Here is a 19,852-nt window from a genome sequence, read left to right as displayed (position 1 = left end):
CAGCTAAAGAGGTTTTCTGAGTGAACAGTTCGAGGAAGTCAAATCAAAATATCAAATAGTTGAAATGATTGCTGCCTGGTCGGTGTCAGACTTCTTCTCCCCAAACTCTTTAGTTTAACAGAACTATTGGACAACAAGTGTTTGTTTAGGATCGTATCTGCAGATCAGACGGAAGAGACAAACTAAATCCCGTCTTCTAGACTCTGGGGAGGCGTGCTGACGAACATCCACGGTATCCAAAATGTCAGGTCTAAGTAGTTTATTTCTCATCAGTGACGTTTTTCTGCTCGATTTTCATGTGGATGGAAAAAAAAGGCCCAATGAGGTGTCGCTGGTTGCTCGTTATTTATGCACATTCACAACTTTATCGATGTTTCTGTCTGGCTGGATGGTCACCAGAATGACAGAGATCCACACAGAAACCCTCTGGACTCCGCCACCTGCATCTTCTCTGGCCTCCCTGACACACAAAGGTCATTCCACTCGATAAAGATCAGCAAACTAGCTTCCAGTGAGGGCTGCTGATGGTCACACACACACACACACTCTGACATAATAACAACACTATAACTGCATCAATCTCACGGCCAACCTAATGACACCCTGCAGTGATAAACTAAAAAAAAAAAAAACAGAGCTCCCCACAGGACTGTCCGAAAAGTCAAATTCTGTGAAATGGTCATTAATTTTACTCCCTCCGCCCAAATCTGAGCTCAAAAACTCTGAACCTGCCATTTTAATGTAACCTGAAACTACAAAACCTTTCTGCTAAATGTATTTTATAGGCTCTCCTTTTAACTATTTATTGGCCTTGATCATTTTTTTATTGTTGCACTGCAGCACTTTGAGATTGCTGAATTGTAAAGTGCAATACAAATAAAATGTATTATTATTATTATTATTATTATTATTATTATTATTATTATTATTATTATTATTATTATTATAAGACTTAAAGAAGCCTCAAAGTTTCAACTTCTGGGTCACACACATCTGATCAGATTTCGGCTTTTAGTGGTTTTGTTCCAGAAGGTGTTTAAAACCGAGACACCAATCGCTGCACAATCTGAAATAAAAAGCTGGAAACCCCGAGAAGGTGGAACCACAAAGAGAGCTCTTTTTCTTTCATGACGGTTGGATGCGTTATTTCAAAGCTGTATCTCACACATTACACTGTCAATTCTAAATTATATGTTCTAAAAAAAACATAACATGAACTAACGGAGGCTTTTAAGACGAGTAGATAATTCCATGCACTCTTTTCTAACTTTGTGCAGCAGGTATATAATCAAAGTAATCTCTCTCTGTCTGTCTGATCTGTATCTGTGTTAGTCCCACCAGCGTTTGATGGTTTATAATTTAATTCCCTAGTCCACTCAGGAGCAAAGCTGAAAAAAAAAAAAAAACATGTACCTGAGAAAAGGCCTCTGAGCCTCGAATCGTGTTTTAGGCTGAACGTTTTTTGGTTTTTTTTCCTTCTCATGTTTTGCAGATTATTCCCAAAGACAATGAAACAAGGTCTACCTTAATGTACAAGTACATCATCCATGAAGATTCGGTTCCCGTCAACAACAACAACGTCATCCAGGAGGACACGTACGAGTGGGCTCTGAAGAGCTGGTCACCGTGCTCCAAGCCCTGTGCTGGAGGTAATCAATAAATTAGCATCACATTGGAAATATTTCCTTTCAACTTAATTAGGCATCATTACCTGTGAATTAAACTCACGCTTGCATTTGTGCAGAGGCTTCACGCCTTTTATCATTTTTGTTTTTGGTTTTTATCACTAAAAGTAGTTTATTCATGAGCTTTTTTTTTGTGTGATAAATAAATGATCCCGTTAACTAATATTAAAGTCAGACAATCTGCCCTCCATGTAAAAGACAAGACAGTAAATAAAACACAGTTTCATTTAGTTTTTTAAACACTTTCTCATACTTTGTTAACAAAAGAATAACTAAATGAAGATTTTAATAATAGATAATTTAATGGATCCTTTCAGTCCATTTGAGATCATAAAATTATGATCTGATGATGTTTTTATCATTTATTCTCTATTCTCTATTTCTGATGTAAATTTTACTGAAATGAAGCTTTTCTCTTTTTTGATGCTTCATACAGCATTGCACAATGAAAAACTGTCTCCTCACCCGTTCGCAGGCTTTCAGTACACCAAGTACGGCTGCAGAAAGAAAGGAGACACGAAGATGGTGCATCGAGGATACTGCGACGCCGGCAAGAAGCCGAAGCCGATCCGCAGAATGTGCAACCTGCAGGACTGCACGCAGCCGCAGTGAGTTCAGACTTCAGCTCGCAACATTTTGTTTTCCTGAGTGGAAAAACACTTGAGGCATCAATGACAAATGATTTCCTCTCCTGCTTTTATCTTCTCTTCGCAGATCCAAACTGAGTTAGCAGTAGATGGGTAAAATCCGCAATAAAGCTGCGAAGCAACACAATGTCGCGTTTATTAAATTAGTTCCAAGAGCCGTCTCTAAAACAAGAGAGAAACGTTTTATACAATAGAGTGACGGAGGCGGGTTGGCTGATTACACTTCCGCTCATCATGTCTTCGGAAACAGGAAACATGGAAACACTTAGACTGTAACCTCCATAACCGAAGAACGGAGGGAACAGGAGCACGACAGCATAAGACAAACACGAGTCATAACCAAATTTAATGTCACGTCTCAGTGCTTCTGCAGATACTTCATCTTAATTCATTTCAATTCATTTCAGGGAACACTCACATCTTCATTAAAGATAGATAGAATAACAAGCATACTAATTATCACCTGTAAGGACAGCTGGAGTGACCTTTTCCACATTTCTGTCGATAATTGGAGTCTGACTGTTGCTGAAGACTTTTAATTTTGCCTTAACTTGGACTCTTAAAACATTTTTTTCCACCTTACTTTATATCAGCACTATGATGACGCACCAGATTCAGAGGATGGAGCTGCTAACCATCCAAAGTGCTCCATCAGCGCCCCGATGGGAACCTATTCTGCAGAAATGCAGTATATTTGTTGGCTTTAATTTGCAATAACAACGGTGATAGTGATCTACAGATGCACCGTGCCTTTGGGCCAGGATTGATGACAGAGCAACTGGTGCTGGCGCTGCAACCAATTTCAGCTCTGTTGTTCCAGACATCCTCCCTCTGCGGCGCTGCATAAGAGCAGTAATGTTGATCTGAAGTGCTTCTTGTCCCTTAATGTCTGTTTCACTGCTTCATTTAGTTCCAAGACTGAATCAAACCTTCAGCGCCCCAAGTCGATAAATCTCTAAAAGCCAGGGAGGACGTTACGCTGCGGAGACTTAAAACTACTGCAGGTGAAAGAAACGGTTCGTTAGAGGAGATGGAGCCACACAAGCTGATTAAGCGAAACACCAACAAAGAGAGTGCAGCTTCAATGGCAGCTGCCCTCGTCCAACATCATCCATCGGAACGTCAGACGGAAGCTTATAACCGATGAAGACCTCGCAGGGAGCTCAGTTTTACCTGCCAGCCTCTGTGCTTCGGCTTTAAACCAGAGAAGCAGCTGAGACGAGAGCTAAAGCTGCTGCAGCAATGAATTCACTCCCTGCAGCTCAACAAACTCACAAGCTCAAACAGCTCACACACAAATCTGTTTGAACAGATGAAATAAATAGAGACTTTGTTTTGTTGTGTTGCCTTCTTCAGTGCGTCCTGAAGCTTTAGGTAATATTTCAAGAACCAGTGGAGGTAAAATACGAAATATACAACATCTGTCGGAGGGGGAGGGAACTTTTTCTTCAGGACGAAATGCTTGACCTGAAGACTGTTCCATTCGTACGTCGTCCCGTTCAGCCGCTTTATGTGAAATTATGAGAGCATATCGTGGACTGAAGGGAGCTTTTACTTCTCGAACACAGTCACCAAGTATGCGAGCAAGTGAATGCAATAAACACACAACAGTGTGATTTCTTTCATATACGTTTTTGAAGAAATACTTCCTTCTGGCTGCTCACACTTATTTTTTAAATCCCATTTATCTGCCAGCTGTGTCTTTTCGATGTCATAGCTGTTGTATCTGACCATTCACACAGAACAACGGGACTGACGTGTTCTTCCTCTGCTGCTTAATCAGGAATCTCCGGGCGCTGATCCCAGATTGCAGAGGTCACCGACTGCTCAATGCAGCTTTGATATTTTTCCAGGATTTACCTTTTGTATGTGTTGTCAGTGGTCGAGGTTTAATGACAAACCTCAGCTGTTTCCAGATAATAACTGGCTCTTCCTGCGGTGCCACTTTTTTTTTTTTTTTTTTTTTTTTTTTTTTTTTTGATTTTGAGCGAAAGGTCTCGACACAAGCTGAATGGAGGTCCAGGAAATTAGTGATAGGCTTTCATTTTTACCTCAGCAATATTTCCTGTGATTGAAATGAACTGAAATGAAAGATCAGAATGACTCTGCAGCTTTTGTGGACGTGAATGGGTTTTTTCTTCTTCGGTGTGTGAGACCTCAGAAAACAGAAAACAATTCTGTCAAAAGTTCAGTTGGACTCCTGACCTTGTTTCATGACGATCCTCACCCTCTTTTTCCATCAGGAGGAGGTCAAGGTTTTCAGTCAGCAGTTCCCCCCATAAAAGATAAGACAGAAGACAGAAAACTAATTCAAAAAGTTCAGTTTGAAGTTGAAGCTGACCCTAAATATACACTTCTGAGTGTAATAAATGTGCTTCAAGAGTCACTGATTTCAAAACATGCGCAGCTAAATCTGATCCCATCTGTGGAAGAATTAAACATGCAGGTTTCATAATTAAAATACGTTTCATGCACAGTTTATTTCCGTGTTAAAATGGTTAGAATCATCGTCTCCATCATCTCTCAACCATTTCATTTTCCTCCGTTAAATATTCATGCTGTCCCGTATGAGCCTCTTAAGCTCATTAACTGAAGGCAGAAGGGCGGTCGTCGCGGCAACATAAGTGGAAAATAATTTTTCTATTATTTAATTAATAGAAAAATAATTAATTTTCTATAAAGATAATTGGGGGGATTCAAAGCTTTTCAATCCCTGCTCCTCATTTCCATTGTAAATTTAGCAAAATAAAGAAATCAAAGGGGGATTTCTTTTTTTTTTATTTCCTCCCTTCACTTGTTTACCACCTCAACGCCAATCCTTTTTAATGTGCTCTAACCCCGTTCATCTTCTTCTGTGGTGTACAGAAGGTAGTTCAATTTAAATGGATTCACACATTGAGAAGGTTGTTACCGATGGCGTCAGCACAGCTGCTAATAGTCTGCGCTCCCGACATAATGAGGCGGTTTATCTTGTTGCACAATGCTGCTGAATAATCCACTTCAGCTGCACGGTGATGGTGGCTGTGATAGTCTGGAAAAAGTTTCATATTTTAGTCGTTTAGTACATAATTAAGTTTTACGCCCTCAGTCATCTCTTCGTGTTTATTTGTCCAGGTGGGTCGCAGAGGAATGGGAGTATTGTACCAAGACCTGCAGCAGCCTGGGCTTTCAGATCCGGACCGTCCGCTGCATGCAGCTGCTCCATGACGGCACCAACCGATCCGTCCACAGCAAATACTGCAGCGGCGAGAAGCCGGAGAGCCGGAGGCCGTGTAACAGAGTCCCATGTCCTGCTCAGTGGAGGACCGGCGCCTGGTCGGAGGTTCAGTATCCACGTTACACACTGTATCTTTCTATCATGTCTGCTAAACTCTTTTCAGCATGAACACAAACACACACAGCACTGAAATCCAACTCTGGCCAAAAAAAGATGACCAAAATCAACGCGGAGTCCGGGTTTCCCAGACTGATTGAAAGATCATCATATATATGATGTTGAGTTTGGACTTTTTCAGATATTCGGCTCTGTGGAACATGTGGGCAATTTAGATTCTAGATTTTGAATTCTTTTCAGGCAAAATGTGAATAAATTTAGCCACAGCTGCTACCGTCAGCCCAAATTTACACAATTATATACCACAACCAACCAAACAAACCCGGCTTTGAACGTTCAACACAGATGGGATTGACATTAAGCCCAAAGAAAAGAAAAAAAAAAGCACTGATGAATTCAAAGATTAAACCCTGAAGGAAATTTCTCTTCAGCTGTTTTCTTGGAAAGTTGGCCTGGATTCCTCCGGCGTCATTTTGAGGATGATGAGTCAATATTAGTCATTGCATATGTTGTGAGTAGAACCTGCAACCAACCTGCACATTTCTGCCGCTTCGGCTGCACAAAGCCTTTTGGCAGAGGAGGAGGAGGAGGAGAGAAACAATAGGACGCTGCTGGAGCTCTAAATCTGGCGTTGAGCTGAATGGAGCAGCAGATAAGGCCTAATAAGATATAATTCTTCATGTCAGCCGTTAATTATGTAAGATGGGTTTTTGATAGCACGGCCTATCTCCTTATTAGAACATAGATCTTTATATCTGCTACCAAATGCACATTTGAATAGATTTAATCAGTCATAATAATATATTAAACCTAAAATGAGACTTTTAGGTCTAATGTTTTCATTAAATAAGGCTGAATTGCTTTTTTGTAACCAGGCAGCTTAGAACATTTGTATCATAGCTCCGTGTGAAGTCTCAATCAGGAGCGAGCGGATTTGAAGCGTTTCTCAGCACCGGCGACACATCAGGAGAGAGATCCACCGAAGATGAATGGTCTTTCTGCTGATTGTTGTTTGTGCGTTTACCCCACTTGAATTTTGAGGTTTTACAACAGCTGGACCGGGATGGATGCTCTTGGAGCAAATTAGTGTTGCTTCATCACGTCTGAGGGCAAAAATGTTCGTTCCTGTCTGTCAGGCAATGAAATGATCCCTCCTCAAGGTTTAACTCGTTTGTGTGCAAAAAAAAATAACGTTTTAAAAAATGCTGGATATCATCCCACACTCCAGGGAGGATATTTCAGATGCTCTAATTTGAAGCAAACTTAAACTTTTTGCTCCACCATGTAGGCTATTTTTCATGGCAGGATGTTCGTTTTCCAGTTGATTTGTTTGTTGGTCTGATAACCAACCGGATACGCCAGAAAACCCGAGGCCAGAATTTGATTACATTTTGTGAAGAGTTCGTCCTCGAGCCAAGAAACATTTTTAGCTCGTGAACCAGCATGTTTCAGTGGTAACAAGGACGACTTACCCAAAGCAATTTAGGCCGACGTGTTTTTGATGTTTACTGACAAAGCTCTCAGGAGCAGATATTAAGAAAACAGCCTTGCTGTTTTAGATTTGAACAAATCCACAGAAAAACTATTCACCGCCCAAAGGCCTGATGCTGTAGCGCCTCAGCTGGATTTTCATGATGACTTTACAAAGCATGTTTGAGCGTCTGAATGTAGATGACCTTTCTGGACAAACGTTTCATCCCATTTCAGAAATGTCATCCGGACACAGCAGACGTCTCTGTGCCGGGTAAAAACAAAGCGTTGCTGCTCTGACCCGGAGCAGCGTCGGCCTGCTGTTGTCGAGCAGAGGTTGTTTTGTTGGTATGTGTTTCCCCCCAGCAGAGTCTGCTGTTTGCTCGACCCCGGGGTTTACTGCCGCTCGCATTTCAGCGCCGAACTGTCTTGTTTTGCTGTTTGGGACTGATTCCCTGTTTGCTCTGGTTCACAGTGCTCGGTGACTTGCGGGGAGGGGATGGAGCGGCGCCTGGTCACTTGTCGGATTGGAGATCAGTGTAATGGAGAGAAACCCGAGGCTGTGAGACCTTGCAGACCCGGACCCTGCCATGGTGAGTGGCCTGAGGCAAAGTGAAAGTCTCTCACAGCCAAACACCTTCTGTTCAGCGTAGAGTCTTTTCTCTGCATTTCAAAGATACAAGAAGGAGAAATTTCTCCATGGGTTCGTTTGTTTGTTCAGTTAATTCTCATACAACATTGAAACGAATTGGCGTACAGATTGTTTGTGCACAGATGAAAGAGTTCTATAAGCTTTGCAGGTAGGAGGAGTTCCCTCAGAGTTTTGGCCCTTTGTAGGCAAAAATGTTGGAACTTAAATCTGCGGAGGATTTTTTGATAGCGAGCAAGTTCGACATCATGGGACTTTTTTTCGTATCAAAGCGTTGAGGTTTTTCAGGGCCATGATTTTGTGCAAGTGAACAACAACAGTTGTACAATTATCTGTCCGACTGAGCAGAAACATTTAACAACGTTTAGTAGCGTGCTCCTCTGGCTTCCAGCCGGTCATGAAATAGGACTGCCTGATGATTACACCCTCAGAAACCTCAGAAGAAAGTGTAGCTCCTCCACGTTAATGCTGGATCGTTAGCACACCAAAGCTACTGCTGTGTTCCCTTCCTGACACGTTTGTGTTTGTTGTCGTCTTCAGGTCCCCCATCAGTTTCCTCTGATGATGTTTTTAACACAGTTAAATTGGGCTCCAAAAAGTGGACACCTTCTATCAATCCAACTAGAAGGACAGACCACGAGCATAATGAAAATAATTCTCGTTTTTCTTTCGAGCAGGGAAGGACATAATTGCACATCCTGCTCATCTAACTCATCTGCAGTTCCACACCGGTAAACAGGGATAGGAGGAGTCGATCTATAAGTCACGGTCTGATGGGCAGAGACCAACGAGGACAGGCCCAAACTCAGCTCAACGTGTTTTACTTTCCGGGCAGATTCACGTTCATGTGGAGTTCAAAGAGGACAGAAAGGCTCAGAGCTCCAAGAGCAGCCTGCCGTGATGTCAGTGTCACCATGATTCCCTCCACAAGACGTCCACGGGGGATTTTTTACAGCAGCTTTTAGATTTAGTCAAAGTCGAACAATATTTACAGGACACACAGCACAGAAAATAAACACAATCTAGACAAGAACACACGTCTGTGCAGAAAGTAAACGTCATGCAGGATAATCACCACCGCTACGTGACTTCAACATTACCGCCTCTAATTTCTCTATTTTAGGACTCCTTATTCAATACAACTTTTACTGAGTGCACAGCATACGCAACAATGCATAGTAAACAGTATTTTTACTTTTAAATGAAAAGATTCAAACGAGAAATGATCTTACGGTGCAATTTAAATGCAAAATATGTGGAACTGAATGCACTTTTGGAAATCAGTTCTGGCTGGTAAAAGTCAAAGAAAGTATTTAAACTGAATTTACTCCTTACTGGATGAACTTATTGCTGTTTTCCTGAATCTTCCTCAGACTCTTGTTGGTGTTCCCTTTGTGTGTTTCACTGATAGCGGTGGCCACAAACAGCACAAGAAACACAAAAATACTGACAGACGTAAGTTGGATTCAAAGCTGGTCTCAGTCTGAATCTTATTGGCCACAATGTGGATTGGGACTGAATTCAACCTTTATTTAACAGGTTAAAAGTCAGTTTTAATCAGAAAATCTTTTTAAGATGCGTTTATCTTTTGGAGGAACAAATGCTCCCCGCTGTGACTCGGATGTAAAGCTAAAGCTAACCTGACAGACCCACACTGGGTCCAACTCAAACCAACAACTTTAGTTTAAGCAATGTAGACTTTGTAACATAAAACTGGGGCAGCAGATATATTGTGGCTGAAATGTGCTGCAGTTTTTTCACCCAGCTGTCAAGAGTCCCTAATCGCTACTGCTGCTCATCTTCTCTGATCCCCATCCAAGGCCGATGACTCATGACGAGCACCGAGCTCACACTTTCTGCTCTTCAACTTTCAGATGAGCCGTGTAACGGGGACAAATCCATCTTCTGCCAAATGGAGGTCCTGGCACGATACTGCTCGATTCCAGGCTACAACAAACTGTGCTGTGACTCCTGCAGCAAGCGCAGCGGAGCTCTGTCCCTGTTCTCCGAGGCAGCCGAGACAGAGGAGCACGTCCGCTTCGGATCGGCCTCCCAGCTCCTGGAGACGTTGACGGCCTCCGTAGCGGCCAACGCCACCCGTGGCGGTCGGCCAGGCTCGGGGAAGGGGTCTGCAGCATCGGGCGGTGCTGCGAAACAGGCATCCACCCCGGCTCCGCCCCACAAGAAAACCCAGTCGAAGGTCACCACGGCACCGAGACGAGTCCCGCGGCACGTGGGCCTCGTCAGCAGGAAGCTGCCCACCATGGCAGATACGACCCAGGGTCAAAGGTCAAGCAGTTTGACAGAAATCCGGCAGCCCACGGCATATTCTGAAGTGGAGAGATGAAAGTGACGGCCTCCCCTTCAGGACTCTTTGTGTACAGTAGATAATCCAGCTTCATCTTGAGTCTCCTCACGCCAAAAAAAAAAAAAAAAAAACACCACAGAGACAGAAACACAGAGAGAGAGAGAGAGAAAGAAAAGTGCTGGTTCACTTTGTTCAGAACTTCCCTTCCCTTTTCACCGCCGACACTGATTTTAAATATCACACAGGTATCTCACAGTGCTTTGAACTGAAACATCACTTTCATATTTTATATTTAGTAAAAAAATAAATAAATAAAAATCAACTAAACAACATCAAGCTAAATAAAATGCAACTTTGGTAGCTCACAGGAAATCAATTCAGGGAAACAAAAACAGCCAAAGGACATTTTAATTTTTTAAAAGATGCCTGATTTTGCAACACTTCCTCTCAGCGCGTGTGGCAAAGAAACTTTTTGAATAAGTATTGAAATTTTCTCAGTCGGTCTTCACACAGGTGCAGGAAGGCGTCACTTCCTCTCTGGTCTTGTAATTTAAGGAATCAGGCGCCTGATGTCTGCAGAGCGCTGACTGCAGCTCACACTCAGCAGATGGTGAGAGAGATCAGGTGCCGTCGTTCCAGCTGATTCAATTTTGGGCATCGCCATCCAGACTTGCACAAGAAGAGCTCTCCCGGTACAGAAATAGCTGCAGGAATTAGTGCGGAAAGGCATGCTGCACTTTTAATCCTGTCAAAACAATCACTTCTCATCCTGAGCGTTAACTGTTACAGAGTTAGTGTGCTACTAAAAATACAGCTGAAAATCCCCTTTTACTTGAATGTTACAAACTGCCATCTTCTTGCCAAAAAAATAAAAAAAAAAAACAAAAACAAAAAAGCACACACGTGAACGGTCACTGCATATAAAAAGAATAAAAATAAAAAATCAAACTGCAGACTTTGAGTACATGTTGAAAGTGAAAGTAAATGGTTGTAGTTGTATAGTTTCTTGGGTATTTATAAAGGTTCCTGTAAATACTGTACATGAAAATATCAGTATTGCTTTGAAAAGCCAAGGATACTTTGGAAGACCCTTTTTAATGGATGACAGAGACTCCTGTCAGTAGAAGTGTTAATACTCCAGTTCTCCGGGGCAGTTTTCCCTGACTGCCCATTTTTCTGTTTCTATTTTAAATCTCACAGAACCTTTTTTTTTTTTGTTTGTTTGTCCTGAGTCAGAGAAGAAGATTGAAACCACTCTCACACCTGTACGCTAAATATGAAGCTAGGTTAGCTTAGCATAACGACGTGTGTGCAGGCGTGACCTTTAGCTTCATATTTAGCATACTGATATACGAATACGACTCCCAGCAAGAAAGTGAATGAGTGTATTTCCAAACATGTCAAATGGCCCTTAGCCAGCCTTCACCTTTCTCTAAACGAGAAGTTTAAATGGTGCTAGCCGTTTACGTTTTTAACTTTTTGTGTCGTTCCTGCTCGGAAAGTCGAAGAAGGAAAGTAAGACCTCTTTCCTGGTTGTTTCTCACAGCAGGTTGTTTGTTCAGCTGAGAAATTCACAACACATCTAAAAGACACAAAGTCTCTCATCCTGAAGTTTCGTTTAGTGTTGTACTTTCCGATTCTTTTCTTGAAGCTGCATTAAGCAATTTTTGACCACTGGTGAGCAGCCGAGACTCCCACGTTAGCTCATACGTAATAAAATGCTGATGGCTGAACTGGATATTCACACTTCAGCAGACGGAGAAGGATCCAGATAAATGACGTTTCTGTCAAAAGTCACATTCTCACAAACGGTCTCCTAATAAGCTGTTTAAAAATTCACGGTCCACATTTTTTTTAAAAGCCGTGCAAAATCTGCAGGGATGGACGTTAACTCTCATTTTCACATTACGCAGAAGTCAGTGGATTCAATTAAAACATCCAGAAAGTGCTTAATGGAGCTTTAATCTCATTACACCCTTCGGTCCGAGAGCAGTTCTGTTGTGCGTTGTGTGTTTGCAGGAACAAAGCCTCATTGTAAGCACAAGCCTTTCAAAGAGTTTTACTGTATGTGGAAATTGTTTTTCTTTTTCTTTTTCCTTTTTTTTTTTTCAAAGTATTTCAATTAAATGGCTTTTTGTAATAGCGTTGAAAGTTTCAGGAGAGAGAAAGCTATTTATGTTTAAAAAAAAAAAAAAAAAAGGATTTCCTCACAACCACCATGCATCTGACTGCAATAGCAAAAAAACACAATTTTGTGTTTTCAGCAAAGAAATAGCTCGCAACTATTCACACTCACTCCTGTGTGCCAATGTATAGTACATGTATATAGCATTGAGTACATGAATATTTATTGAAGGTTAAAGGGTTCTGCTTCGTTTTTTCAGCGCCGGCTAATCAATAAGCTGCATCTAATAAACCATTGAAAACCGATTACCTTTTAATTCTTTCATCCACATTTTCAAATTTTAACTGGATTTCTACTTTATTATTAGAAAAAACCCGCCATAGATTAGAAATTACATTGTTTTTTGCAAACAATTAGATGTAAATATACATGCTCATTTTTGAGATGTTTTACCTTTCGTCAGAGAGCTGTCTTTTCACAGCTGTTTTGTAGAAGTTGTTAACAGAGCTGTTACATCGCAGCAACATGTACTGACCAGACAAATGCTTTATTCTAATCAATAAAACATTAATAGTGTAGCACCAGTAAACCAGTAAAAGTTCTTTTGTTTTTTTTTATGCTGTTTGTAGTTGTCAGTATCGTCTAACCATTTTACATTTTTCTCCCCAGTTTGATTGTTTGGTTTTTGTTTGTTTTGTTTTGTTTTTTTTACTTGCTGCCTTTAAAACATTGCTGCTAATGTTATAGAGAGCTTGTAATAATTATAGGATAGTTGTAGATGTTACATTGACAATCCCTGAGCCTCAGACAGATATTACTGCATAGGATTCTCCATGTACTGTATCGATACCCGAGTGCTATCCGTGCATCGAAGAATTGCGATTGTCATGACTGTCAGTCACGCTCTGCTCTATTCGCTTCTCTATGTATTTGTTTAGGTTGAAGTGTACACTACTGATACTGTTTGTTGTAATGGGGAGCACATAGCAATAAAAGATATGAGTAACTACTCTGATTTCTTGCTTTCACTCACAAAATGCCCTGAAGGTTGAGTAGTTTCTCCAACATGAAGCACCCTTTATCTTCAAGTCCCAGTTTAAGGAAAACAACATGACAGACGGTGGAGAGAATGATTTTCTGAGAAATGGCCTCATAAATATGTAGTTTTGCCTTTTTAAAAAGGTGTAGTCTTTTTTTTTTTTCTTTTTTTTCTGTGATTGTTCCTATAACAGCAGTAAATAGTGGCTGTTTTGTTATTTATGTTCTTGGGTTTTTCTTTTATTAGATTTTCTCCCCACTGTGTGATTCAGCAACAGCGATAATTACGTTGCCCCGCATCCATTTACGCCCAAGAAACTGTTGGAAATCACCATAATTACAGCAAACAACACAAACATGTGACGTCAATGGTTTATATCATACATTGACTGAAGAGTAGAATAATGTGGAAGTCATTTCTTAGTGATTTTACAGTATGACCTTAAAATCCTGTAAACGAATTTCAGCAATATGACAATACCAAGGAAATATTCATTTCTGTAGCATGTTGTTTTTGCCTCCTTCATCATTTGTGATGTCATATTTAAATTCAAATGTGACATTCATATTTGAAGCTCGAATAAAGCTCCAGGAAGAGGGATACCTAAATGTTTAAGTAACTCGGTATTCTGCTTGTGAGTCATGACGTTAAAAAAATTGAAATAATCAATCCTCAGCTATTACAGCTTATTGTGATCACATCCTATCTTCCTTTACTCAGTCAGTTATGTCCAAATTAGGTTTACATTTGCTGAAACAACGACGTCTCTAACAGAGCATTGATTCAGCTTATTAACATGGAAATGGCCTTTTAGTTCTAATTAAAGCAGATAGCATGAAAATGAGATTTCTGACTTCTCCAAACATGTTATAACTAGAACTTTTCTTCTTGGCTGGAATGTACACAGTTGATGCTAATGCTGCTAATGCTATCATAACTGCTCCTTTAGGGTCAGTGGAATAATTTGACTTCGGTTTAGGCATTTTCAATATAACATATTACAACGAAGTGACAGAATTGGCCTGAAGATGTTCTAGTTATTTTGTTAAATAAACTAGAAGCAGATATCACAGAAGGACCGATTCGTTACACACTGATAAAGAAACTTATTGCAAAGGAATAGCATATAAACTGCAAACTTTCCAATTTCTCCGTTCAGAGAGGATTTCCTGGAAAGGTATCTAACTCCATCCGGACAGCCAAAGATTCTGTTTCATCATTTGACTGAGAATATAACCAGGCTGCTTATTCACCCTGTGGTTGAATAAAAGTAAATCATGAGTGTAGCAGGAACTTTAAATAGGTTTCTAATCTGTCTAATTACATCTCTGGTTGAATTTTAGATGTCAACGGATCCAACAAAGTATAATTTACCATATCTGTAACTACAATCTGTCTGTAGGAATAACCGAAAGAAGATTTCAACTCTTCAGTTTTCTACAATAACGTCACAGTAATAATCAAACTGATTTGTTATTTATTACATCTCCAGACGTGGATGGATTAATGGATCACTCCCCCTGGCTACAGACTCAGGAGATCAGAAGGCCACTGGAGAAAAGCTGTCAAAATGACAACAAAGACAACATAAGTGCCAAAAAGGAGACGTGATACAATGAGGTGAAATAACCACAAAACTCTCACAGAATGGCCACATAATTCTCTAGACAACATGAAAACATCGAGATGTTCATCAGAGGTGAAAAACAACAAGAAAGTGACTGAATCCCCGAACAGAGACACAATACAACCAGAAAACACTCCATAAAGAGGCTGTTGGATCTAAGAACCATCTTGTTGGAAACCCTGAAAAAAACCCAAAATAAATAAAATAAATGAAACTATGTACTTGCACTGTTTAAATATATATATAAAGTCATCTAAATTATATTCTCATATTTAAGAGTTTCAGAGATAAATGAATTACTATTATTAATTATGGGACTTTTTAGGTGTACTTAAAATAGAGATAACTGGATTAGCATAGAGCAGAAAAATCTAACTGTAATTAGTTATATTTTGTTGATACAGACTCCTTGTAGGTGAGTGTGTTTCTCCTTTGTTCACAAAACTTGTTTATGTTATGTGATTAAAAAAAAAAAAAGCAAGTGCATAGTTTCATTAAGCATTTGAATTTTTTGGCAAACACTATTTTTTTCTCCTTATAAATTAGGTAATTTACTTATAAATTTAAGTAATTAGCATGATGCGGATTTTGAAGATGATCTCAACAGCAACAGAAGCTCCCAGCGCCTTTTTGCCAGGAAGGAGCAAGTATATAACATTTATAATAATAATAATAATTGGTCTGCCTATTTTACACTTTTAAAAAGGAGTCTAGATTATTTCCCGCTGAGATGTAATTCGTTTTATTGCTGTATGAGTGAGTTTTATTATTCTCTACATTGTGGGTAAGTGAAGATGAGGAAAACAGGGAAATTAGAGCTATCTGAAAAGAGTTTAGGCCAAACTGTAATTTATCTGGAGGAGACATGAAACAGCTTGAAAAACTTGGGAAAACAAAGTGCAGAGACTGGAGGCATCAGTTCATGTAAGCCTCCGAGCTCTGCTGAAAGAAAAGGATGAGACGGATCAAACGCAGCACCTGAAAGGCTGGAGGGTGGCTGTCAGCCAGAGTTCCCACCAGAGTCACTGTGCTGCGTGACTAAATCATCAGTCGACTACAGGAAGGAGATTCAGAGTGATGACAGAGTTTCTGAATCAAAGAAGTGGAGCGGGTGTAGATTATCTGATTAAAGCCACAGGAAAGTTAATTAGTCTGATGGGGCTTTTTGGGCAATATACCGTATTAAACCTAAAAAAAAAAAATAAAATAAAAAATCTTCTTTCTCCCCCCACAGGAAGAGCAGCTTGTTATTTCATGCCAGGCGACTTCCTTTCATTCTTCTGCTCTCCACTGAGCAGGCAGCCGCTGTGCGTGACTGACGGCACTTATCCCCCAGACCAGACACCACACTGCGCACTTGGGTGGCTGCTTTGGGGCGATGACATTTGACTTCATCTTCCGTGTGGCATGTCCGCTGCCTTCATCTGCAGTCAGTAGTTGAATTTACACAAGCTTAATAAACGCAGTTTTTCGCTGTTTTCCCCTTTATGTTCGTTTATACTTTTATCTAACAGCTGCAGTTGCTTGTTACTTTAATTTTACACACACAGAGTGATTCCCAAACACTTGAGATTGTGGCCCCTTACTGATTTGCTGTGCTGATTTGGGTCACACTATATTCAGCAAATGATTCTGAAAAGATTTCCACTAATTCTGCGAAACCTTTTCACAATGGTTCCATTATTCTGTCCACGTTAATCACCCTGTAAATGTCCCTGTTTGGGGCCTGGTCTTTCAGAAGTTGTTGTTGTCCCGGCTGGTAAATGAACCCATTCAGAGCCGCCTCAGTCACCAACCTTCACCTCGAGGGCGGCTGGAGTTCATCGTGTTGCTCAAGGACACCACAACATGACACATTATTATGGCAAACACTTTCATCTGAATCTCTGCCGAGGACGCTCCGTGTTCTCTGGTACGTATGAGTTTGTTTGTCACAAAAACTCATTTACATTCTATTTGGTGGAAGGAAAGAAAAAGAACTTACGTGCTGATTCACTTACAGAGATGTTTTATTTTTCAGAATTTTGGTTTGTTTATCTCTTGAAATAATATTTGAATCCTGATCCAAACATGGTGGGATTATTCAGATTTTTATGAGGTCTGTGTTCCAGTTGACTGTGTGATTGTCGGAGCCAGGCCCGCCCGGATGTGAGAACCGTTTCCATCAATCCAAACAAAGTAGAAGGAACAAAAGCAGGTAAATGAGTTCGAGGGTAGTTCATTAAAAGAAACAACAATTCAAAGGAATTGTTGTTTTCTATTTCACCATCACAGTTAAAAAAATTTCAAAAACATAAAAGCCCAGAGAAAAGTCATTAAAACCAAAAGTGACCCTCTTGGATCAATATATCCTAACGTTGGTCTCTTCTCAGTGTGTAACCACCAACAATCCTTCCATCAATCACTTCCTGACATGTGTGCTGAACCTCATGAAAGCTTTTGTTGCTGAATGAGAAAATGTTTGTGAAGTCGCTTATTTAGTTAATTTCTCGTCTTATCGAGCCCTCACAGCGTTTCACAGCTGAAGCCACAGTCATGTCATGTCAACACATATCGCTCTCCTACACACACTCAGCCGCCGATGGAGCAGCAATCAGACTCCGTATCTGGACTGGGCACTGTTGGAGCTGGAGATTGACTCACCAACACAGACGTTAAAGTGATGCTTGTCAGCTTGTATGTACTTTCAGACATTAAATCCATATGTTGCCGAGCTCAGAGCTGTGCGAGGAAGGCCACGACGTGACATTTTCCACCAGACGCCACAAAAACTGAAGTCTTGGAATTAAATAGTCAAAGTGGACCAACTAAGAAGCTGCTGAGAATCAGAGGAGCAGTGGTTGTCAGCCACGTTTAAGCCGAGGAAATTGATTTTCGGGGCTCAAACGTGTAGATGATATGCTGCCACAGACGGGAGACTGTCTCTTCTTCTGGATGGGACTTTGTCACAGGTGTGCTGGGATGCACATCCATTGATCCAAATCTTCCTGTAGTGACTCTGTGTGCTTCTTTTTTTTTCTTGGACAAGAAGCAGATGAGCTCTTTCGTATTGATTTATTTTTCTCTTTCATTTTTGAAGCATGCACTGTCAAAGTAGCAGCAGTCTGTCCCCATGGCGGGTGGCCAAGCGGGATCGGCCTGTTTCACGCTTTGCATGGTTGGGTCTCAGACTGTGTAGGCATGTCTGAACAAACTGCAGGCAGAGATGGCTCAGTTTCCAACACATGCAAGGGTTTCTGACAGACTCTTGGGGAAATGGCTTCTTCTGGTTGGACGTCTGTCATTTGACTGTCTATCCTTCGTTGGCTGCAACAGCAGACTGACAGCCCCTTTTTAACCTGAATGCGACATTATTACTCGATGTGGGAGAGGAACCTGTCTCCCTGCGGCAGTAACTGGCACAAAACTGCAAATTAGCTATCTGTTTGTGTCAAACCTGCTTTTAATGTTGTTATGTTTTTATAAACCTGCTCCTGTCTCTGTGGTTCAAAGACAGGAAATGAAAAAGCTGCTTTATATAATTAATATCCTAAATCCAAATCCAAAAAGAAAGTCATGTCAGTTTTTCTGTTTATAGGCAGTTATTATGACCTCATAGCTTTTCATTACCTTTAAACTCTTTGACAATCTAAAAAAGATTGTACGGGCATTTTTAAACTCAACACAATCATCACACAACACATCTGGACATACCTGGGATTCTGTAGGTATTGGGTCTTGATTAAAAAAAAAGAGAGATTTCATATAAGATCAAGTGCATTTCTGAGTATATGACAGTAATCATGAAAAAATCTGTAAAAATATTTTACCTCCTGCTGCTCTGCATTTCCTGGCATCCACAGAGAAATGTTTCATGTGAGAAGCAGAAATACTGTAATAATTTCTTCATGCACAGTCGTCCCAGTGGAGCACACTGCACAAAAAGGAAAAGGTGTGAATGCTGCTGCAGACACCTCAGTGGTTACTTAGTTATTCATACCGCCATCCTTCAGCTTTTCCTGTTGTCAATAAACTCATCTTAATTTGGTGTCAAGAGGCCAAATTCACGTGGAGGTCTATAAAAATGGAAATCTAATCATATCTCCAGGTGTTTTCTGATTTCTATAGTCAAAAAAAAAACCACAAGTAAGTAAGTGATAAACCGTCTCTCTGTGAACTCTTGTTGTGACTTTCATTCTCACAGAGCGTGAACTGTGGCCTTTGTGTTTCTCCCTGTGGCGGGACTACCAAGGGTCACGACCCCCTGCTGCACGAGGCACTCGTTCACTGCAATGCTGCTGTTTTTCAAGCTCTGCCTGCTTTCACACCTCCACTCAGCCAGCAAGCCACCGCGTGGCACGCTGCACCGGGGTGCCGTTATTGGATTATCTCTTTTGGAGAGAAATAAACAATGCAATTGTGTCACATACTCGCAGTTTTGCCAGATGAACTTGTTGAATCCCTTGGCACTGATCACTCTGGTCGTCATGGCTGAAACATTAGCATATGAAGCATAATTGAAAAATACAAAATAAATTAGAGAATGTTAATGCAAAGAAATTCTCTTTAATTGAATTCTAAAACAAATCAGTTTTCACTACCTTATCGTTTGTGAACTTTGAATATCAATGTACTTTTGATGTAGATTACTTTTTTTAGTTTTTACAGACGCCCATTTTGTATCACATCCTATTTTTTTCTGCAATACATTTTCCAGTCTTGATTCCAGCATTTTTCCAAGACTCCAGGATTTATTATTTATTTTTTGGATTGGCAACAACAGAAGACAAGGCTGTCCTTGTTCAATACATTTTTAATGCCTAGCTGTCGGTTTTGTTTTGTTGTAAACATCATATCAGACTGCCAATATCAAAGGCTAGAACAGCCTTTAAATAAACTCTGAAGCTGTAATTACATGAAATATGGTCACTAAACTGCTATTGAGCCAAACTCTTGAAACCAGCTTTCTATTAACATCAACACTTCACT

The 19,852-nt window shown here is 40.5% G+C and overlaps 1 protein-coding gene across 1 annotated transcript in view; it reads left to right on the top strand.

The window, feature by feature from the left end:
• adamts3 (ADAM metallopeptidase with thrombospondin type 1 motif, 3) overlaps positions 1 to 10,996 on the top strand; it is an 81,743-nt gene extending 70,747 nt beyond the window's left edge. Inside the window, exons 18-22 of the mRNA XM_029511511.1 lie at positions 1,493 to 1,649; positions 2,161 to 2,293; positions 5,447 to 5,654; positions 7,612 to 7,729; positions 9,660 to 10,996. Of these exons, the coding sequence (XP_029367371.1) occupies positions 1,493 to 1,649; positions 2,161 to 2,293; positions 5,447 to 5,654; positions 7,612 to 7,729; positions 9,660 to 10,132 (1,089 nt within the window). The 3' untranslated portion in view covers positions 10,133 to 10,996. The remainder of the gene's footprint in view (positions 1 to 1,492; positions 1,650 to 2,160; positions 2,294 to 5,446; positions 5,655 to 7,611; positions 7,730 to 9,659) is intronic.
• Positions 10,997 to 19,852: the final 8,856 nt, after the last annotated feature.

Source organism: Echeneis naucrates, chromosome 9 (genome assembly GCF_900963305.1).
Source record: "Echeneis naucrates chromosome 9, fEcheNa1.1, whole genome shotgun sequence".
Taxonomy (NCBI): Eukaryota; Metazoa; Chordata; class Actinopteri; order Carangiformes; family Echeneidae; genus Echeneis; species Echeneis naucrates.
Note: the sequence above shows the minus strand (reverse complement) of the source record. Positions and strands in the feature narration are given on the sequence as shown.